This window comes from Carassius gibelio, chromosome A9, assembly GCF_023724105.1.
Source record: "Carassius gibelio isolate Cgi1373 ecotype wild population from Czech Republic chromosome A9, carGib1.2-hapl.c, whole genome shotgun sequence".
Classification (NCBI taxonomy): Eukaryota; Metazoa; Chordata; class Actinopteri; order Cypriniformes; family Cyprinidae; genus Carassius; species Carassius gibelio.
This window is the reverse complement of record NC_068379.1, coordinates 26293457-26301176: the sequence shown is the minus strand read 5'-3', so window position 1 is coordinate 26301176 and position 7720 is coordinate 26293457. Positions and strand designations below refer to the sequence as shown.

The 7720-nt window shown below is 34.2% G+C and overlaps 1 protein-coding gene across 1 annotated transcript; it reads right to left on the bottom strand.

Annotated features, from left to right (window-relative positions):
- Positions 1 to 1537: 1537 nt before the first annotated feature.
- Positions 1538 to 6408, bottom strand: LOC128020270 (death-associated protein-like 1). Its single transcript, XM_052607105.1, has 4 exons — positions 6259 to 6408; positions 4363 to 4450; positions 3254 to 3317; positions 1538 to 2612 (listed from the first exon to the last, which is right to left on the bottom strand). Exons 1-4 carry the CDS (start codon positions 6317 to 6319, stop codon positions 2493 to 2495), a joined length of 333 nt encoding a protein of 110 aa, XP_052463065.1. The 5' UTR covers positions 6320 to 6408; the 3' UTR covers positions 1538 to 2492.
- Between the last annotated feature and the right edge of the window lie 1312 nt (positions 6409 to 7720).

Here is a 7720-nt window from a genome sequence, read left to right as displayed (position 1 = left end):
AAAAAACATTGCTAAAATAGAAAAACCTGAATTTTTCTGCAAGTGACATCATTCTAATATGTTGATTTGCTGCTCAAGAAACAATTGAAAACAGCTGGGTTAAATCATTTTCAGGATTCTTTGATGAATACATAGTTTCAAAGAACAGCATTTAGCTCAAATAAAATGTTTTTGTAACATTATAATAGTTGTTACTGTCATTTTTGATCAGTTTAATGCATCCTTGCTGAATAAAAGTATTAATTACATTTGGAAAATTCTAACTGACCCCAACCTTTTGAATGCAGTGTTACAACAGCTGTTCATTTCAAATAAATGCTGTTTGTTGTGCAAAAAAAAAAAAAAAAAGGACTTTAATGAACTTTATTTAATAAAACAAAATATATACAAATTAAACACAGATGCCTATAGGGGTCATTTTAACTCTTGAACATTATTATTTGTTTCAGGAAATAACTTTTATGCTGAGAAAAACTAAGTGCTGCAATAGTAACTTCTCATTAAATGCACTCCATTAATATTTATTTACTGCATTGAAAAGCCTTTTTTTTCACCACAGTGAATGTTGTATGATGTTGTCTTCGAGTTGTGTTTGTACAGTGGCTCTGACTCTGCAGACATCGAGTCAGATTCATTCAGTAGTGATAATCCCACACACACACACACACCTGTTGGTGGCCGTGTCTCTAGATGTGAATTCTCTGCGGTGTTGTTCTGCTCAACAGCTGCTGACTGAGATGATTTGTGATGTGGTTGAGTTCCCACATGAAGGCTTCTCCTAACAAATGCTGCTTTTGTAACGCGTAACGGTAAGAAGGCGCACATCTAAGAGTTCTGAAAGATGTTAAACACATGGTTAAAACACATTTAAGGGCCTGTGAAATCGAAATGAGAGTTTGTGGCTTTTAGTCCAAGTCTTTTAGCTCTGAGATCTTTGTTGGCGATCAGGGAACCTCCTAGAAACGTTCTGGCAATGTTCTCCCAACACTATGAATAAAGATCTACTTTCAGTGTAACTTTGATAGAACGTTGGTTATCAGTTACTTGTTATCTGGTCTTTAATGATGTTCTCAAACCATTACCACAAAACATTATCTATACATTGTTCATGGAACTTTTTTTGTCTAATATTTTTTCAATGTTACAACTTCAGAGAACATTCAAAACTAATGTTTCCATAATGTCTGCAAAATTCTAAAATGGAACGTTCGCATTAACAGACGTTTTAAAGCATTTAAATGCATTCAAACATAGGCAACATTTATATTTCTCAACAAACTAATTTTAATCATCCAATTAATCAGAATCTTTCAGATCAAAAGCTTTTTATGATTGTGAGCAACATAAATTCAGTCAAGCATGTCCAAACTTGAATGGATATGGTTTAAGATCCTCTCTTCTTGTCTTTATCCTTCTTGCATGTGAGACTCAAACACACTCATAATTGGCATTTTGGCTTGTAAACGGTGCTTGATCTGTGCGCACCTCTTTTTCACTGGAGGAAGCTATATTAGACTCATATTTTAGCTGAAATCAATCATCTTTTGTCTTCTCCAGATGTTCACTGATGGACTGGAGTGCTGTGGATTATTGTGATGTTTTTATCAGCTCTTATTCTGACGGCACCCATTCACTGTAGGGCATCCATTGATGAGACACTGATGCAATGCTACATTTCTCCAAATCTGTTCCAGTGAGGAAACACACTCCTCTACATCTTCGATGGCCCGAGTGGGAGTACATTTTCAAGATTTTCCTTTTATTTTTGGGTGAACTATTCCTTTAACATCCTTATGTAAGTTTACAGTTAATTCCTCATTGAAAGAATCTAACACTTTGTGAATATCCAGTTCATTTTTTTCTTGTCACTGTGTAAATAAGATAATCCATTTTAAGTGTCTGAGCTCTGGTCAAATAGAAAAAATGGCTTTATAAACTACAAACACTTTAAGTTCCTACATGAACACAAGCATGCTCATTTTAAGTCACTGAATTTAAAAAGTTCAATAGTCATTGTAGCACTTGTTTTAATTGGGTTTTCATTAAATTGCATGCCATTTCTTTGTTACTGTACTTGTGCATGCATGGTTTAGGAAGGGTTTTACACAAAAATGCAAAAGCTAAGTCTGCTGACTGGATTCTACCGCCACCTAACATTCACGAAATTTCATTTGCTGGAAAAGTGAATTTTACTAGTATGAAAGGCTCATTTTGAGAGTAGGAAAAATAGGTTTCATTAATTATCAAAAAGAAGTTAATGAATGAATTCACAGAGTAAATTAATGTTCCACAGCACAAGAACACATTCCACGCAGGAAGAAAAACCTTCAAAAGCTGCAAAGCTACAACAACCAACCTAAACGATCACATTACAATAACTTCATAACAAGTCTACTAGCAAATCACCTCCACGAGTCACCTACAAAAGCCACATCCTGGTTGTCTTCTGCACCTCATGTTGTCAGAAGCTCAGCAGCAAAAGCTATTTTGGCTCAAAACCTGCGTGGCTGTTGAATGCAGATGGAGATGCGTGGGACGTGAGGTTTCTCCACGCTCGGTCGGACTCGGCTGTGTCGCACAGAAACTGGAGTCTCGGGGAAATCATGACCCAGCTGCAGGAGAGAAACCGCAAGCTCAAATACAACACCTCATTTCTAAGAGGAAGGAGTCTCTGGACTCAAATTAGTAAGTTTAATGGTAAAACCCAAGATTTAAAATACAGAAAATAAATTAAAATGGATAAACGAGCAATAAAAAAAAAAAAAAAAAATCATGCATATATATATATATACATATACATATATACACACACATATACATATATAAAATAAAGACAATGCTTGTAAAAAAAAAATTAAGTTACATTAAGTTAATCTGAAATTAAACTACAACAATTAAGTTAAATATATCAAAAATAGATTTTAAAAGAAATGCATAGTTAAAATGGTAAAAAAGAAAAAGTCACAAAGAGACAAAAACAAAAAGGTACTTAAATGCTTCTAACACTTTTCAGCCGCCACTTTTAGATATCCCACTAAACTAGTAGATATCCGCCGTTTAGACACTAACATGCACATCCTAGTGCGACTAAGTTAAAACTTGCAGAGGAGAGAAGACCAACACTTAACACAGGAGCGCTCGAAGTGGTTTCAAATACAGAAGCTGCACTTATGTGCACTACCTGGCTTCTAAACCACAGACCAAACAGCAATGCTCAATGGGATTGCATTCTCTTTCAAGAAGGACAACAAACCTTCTCAAGTGGACCAGAGAGGAGAAGACTCAGGTGCTGCGTTCTGGAAGGGGTCGGCAGGGACCTGGACAATAAAGATTAGTATGAAACACTGCATTCATCACATGCTGAATTAAACTGCATGATTCACTGCCTTCATGCAAAGTGCTGAAGAACAGGTTTCAGACAGACTACTTATTAGATATCTGCAGTCAAACCCACTAATAAACACAGCAACTTTGCATTTACTCACTTGATGTTTTGTGGTGGACTAGAACGAAACATTAAAAAATATAAAATAAGAGCCACCGATGATAACGTCACTGTCAGAAAAAAACTGCATGGTTCATTTATTTCATGCAAATCACACATGCACCACTACTAATAAATATACAAATAAATAAAAATGCATGGAGAAAAACAAAAAAAAAAATCATTAACTTTGCATTTTATCACTTTTGATATTTTGGTGCGAACTACAATGTAAAAAACAAACAAACAAAAAAACAATGAGAATCACGGTCAGCATGCACCTGCATGATTCACTGATTTCATGCAAAGCATCGAAGCACTTTTAGCGACCGGTTTCTTCCTCATCACTAGATTTCTGCCGCAAGACTAAAACCACCATTGATTTAAAAAAAATTATTAATCAACTTTGCATTTAAATCACTTCTGATATTTGGGTGCGGACACCAAAAGCAACATTAAAACAAAAAAGTCCTGACGATACGAATGTCACTTCAAGCATGCAACTGCATGGTTTACTGATTTCATGCAAAGTAATGAAGCATTTTTAGCAACACTTTTCTGCTTTGTTACTTTTAAGATATATGCAGTAAAACTCAAATCACTTAAAGAAATATAAAAACTAAATGTTGCATGTAAATCACTTGCTGCAGACCAGAATGCAACTTGAAAAGAAAAAGCACTGGTGATATGAATGTCACAGTCAGCAGTTCGAGTAAACCACTGCATTCCTTCAAGGCAGCAGAATTTCTAAGAAAAACCTTCATTAAATATTGACAAACTGCAAGAGAAAGAGACTTTTAAAACCATGTGAAATGAATGAAAACTCATCTGTAGGATCTGAGTAATGAAGAATCCAGCTGGCTCAGAAAACACTGTACCTGGATTTATCCACTTTCTTGCCCTCTTTCTCCACATTGGTGTTATCCTCCGCACTCTTCTTCACCACTCTTTTTCCTCCAGCTTTCACTAAAGAAAAAGCACAACTTCACATATCAGTTCTGTATAAATCATTTGGAAAAGGTTACACAAATGTTTGTTCATTCTTGATCAGCTTCACAGGTTAAAGTCACAGTACATGCCAGATACAGACAACAAAAACAACTTTCTAAAATATTTTAAAATTTGTTACATTTAAAAAAAACAAAAAACAAAAAAAACACGCATGCATAAAAACTAAGCAGTTTTAAATAACTCCATAAAATGTACTTGTGATAACTGAAAAAGTTTTGTTCACTTTAATGTGATCAGCGGTCACTTGACTAAAAATAAAAGCAGATAATGATTTGCGGTTTCACACTTCATTCTAGACAACATAACTTTTTCCACAACTTTGCACAGATTATACTCCGCTCATTAACCAGTTCATTTCTATAGGAATTTAGGAGCAGCAAAGGGCCAATGTTTCTCTTATACGAGTCCAATCTCAAACCCAGTCCCTGTAGATGTCACTACATCATCTCAGTCCACTGACCTGTTGTTCTGAATATTTGGCAGCTCTGTCTAGGCCTGAGGGCGAGGAGTGTGCAAATATGTGCTCAATAAAACGCTCCGTCGGCTCACTTTGGTCTAATAAAGTCAGTGTGCTCCAGCGCAGGATAATAAAGGGAGAGTTCAGTTTCTCTGGTTTAAACCGTTCAGAACATTGTGTGAAGTGGTCAGGTGACTACACTGCACGCTTCCTCAGAACAGAAGTTGTTTGTGATGCAACATTTACACTAGCACAGGTGATCTCTCCTTTGACTTTTTAAAACCATATGAATGTCATACTTGAATGAGACTATTTACCATTGGGATAGATCGCCCCAAAGTTAATATACGGTCATTATACACCCTTGAGTTGTTACAAACCTGTAGGAGATTCTTTGTTTGAATACTAAAGATGATATATTTGAAGAATGGTTTCTGGTCACCGCTGACTTCCATCGTATTGTTAAAAAATAAAAAGTGGCTGCCAACAACTGCTTGGTTGACCACATTGTTCAAAATCTCCTTTTTTTGGAACAAGTTGAGGTTGAGTAAATGAGAGTTTTTATATTCAACATAAGTGTTGATGCACAAGATCCAGAGGAGTCACCAATGGATAAAAAAAAAAAAAAAAAAAAAAAAAAAAAAAACTACACATAGCTTTAAAAAAAAAAAAAACATCTAATTTTATGCTCATATTTGAGCATAAAATGTAAAAAAAAAAAAAAAAAAAAAAAAATTAAAAGTTAATTCATTACATTATATAAGTACATCACACAAAGTTAATCATTTAAAGTGCAATAAAAAAATGAATTCAAACGTAAACTATAATTGCATACATCAGTGATACTAAAATAACCAGACTTTAAACAATATTTTTTTAATCAAGATTGCAAACAACTACAAGCAAGCGTACTTGTACAAGCTCTTCTCAGGTAAACTCATAAACAGCTAGAATAGTTTGAAACGAGTTTGTTGCGGTAATGACACACTAAGGAAGGTTGCACTAATCTGTAAAGCAGAAATTGAAAGTAAAGTCTTCTGAACTCACATCCTGTGACACCTAAGTAAGAAAACAAGGGCTGGATGCTTGGTTTTCTCTCACTGCAAACACACTAGCATGCACTCGCACAGAAACGAGGTAAACGGTGTGCAATGCAATATGCAACATCTAAAATACATCACAATAACTAAAGCTGAATGGCTACAATTAAATCTCAAACGATTTAAACACCGAAAACAAAACAATATATATATATTTTTTTTTAATTTAAGTCTTTCAGAGTGTGGGATATAACTGAAGTCCAGACCTGCAGGAGGATGACCAGCTTTCAGCGTGTCTCTTGCTCCGGTTTTAGAAAGTTGCACCATTGTAACGTTTTCTCATACAAGCAGCTACACAAACACTCTACAACTCGCTCAACAAATCCGCCCACGCGCTCCCGAGGCGCGCGCTTTTATAGTCGCCAAACCTCACTGACGTCACGGAGCAGCGGGAGCGCGCACTGCTGTCTGAACGGAACCACAATAGCATGAGAATCAATGTGGACGTGTTGTGTATCTTTTTTTTTTTCTCAATTCGTGGTCAAATAGGCATCAAAAGTCATCATCCTTAATACATTTATGCGCCCTATTATGATTTTGAAAGAGAAATAAGAGGCTTTGTTGAATTCCTTTCATTTAATTTTTCCCCCACTTTAAGGCAAGATTCAAGATCAAGATTCAAGATTTTTATTCGTCAATTACAAAATTATATATAGCATATGTAAACAGCAGTGAAATGTGAGTTCAAGACATCAGTGTTAACTTATATTGGCTACCACCATATTTCCTCGGTTAAATAGTAAGACAGTTATTTAGCATTACATGTTTTCTGAAATATTATGTTTCCATAGGCCTATGTGAAAAATGCATTTTCTAATTAAACATGAATAAATGTACATAAAATCCCAGAACAAACATCTAAAAATTGCTTAAAGCCAGGTTCAGAATTATTGATTGATTTTGCTGACTTATTAAATATTATAATATTATATCTTATGATATATCATGTTATATGTTATCACTTCATAAATCAGAAAATACTTTCCTTTTTTTTTCTTTTTTCCTTTTTTTTTTTTTGCTGTTTTTATAGGAATAAAATGTTTTTATATAGGCTACCAGGTAGATCAAAGCCTTCAGAATATTGATATGAATAAAATTGTAAAGTTTGTTGAAAGTGATGCTAAAATCATTTTAAGAAACAGCGTTTAAAATAATGTGTTGTGATTGAAATCTACAGACTCAAAAATCGAAAATGCAATAAAAAGAAACACTTAAAAGTTTATTTTGGGATGTTTTCTTCCAACTGTATTCTGAAAGAAGACATGTTATGGAAGCAAAATAGAGCAAAATAGATTTGACTGAAATTAAATTAAATTGTATTATTTTGAATGAATTTTTCTTTTGTTTCAGAGCCAGTCATATTCTTACCATCTTAATACTTTTGAACAGATGCATGTTGATTCAAAGCAATTTGAATACATTTTTGCAAATATGATCCAATCAAATAGAGTTTATAATAGACTTTTCATGTTTCATTACTGACAAATATGCATTACATGATAAAACATTTTATAATAGATTAAATACATAATTGTTCCATATATAGGCCTAAATATTTAAGATGGGAAACAAAAGACAAATTATTTAATATAAGACACACATGTTGTTTAATTCTGTATATCTGGAATCTGCTGAGCTTTATGCTGCTGAAGCTGAATGCGTTCCCTG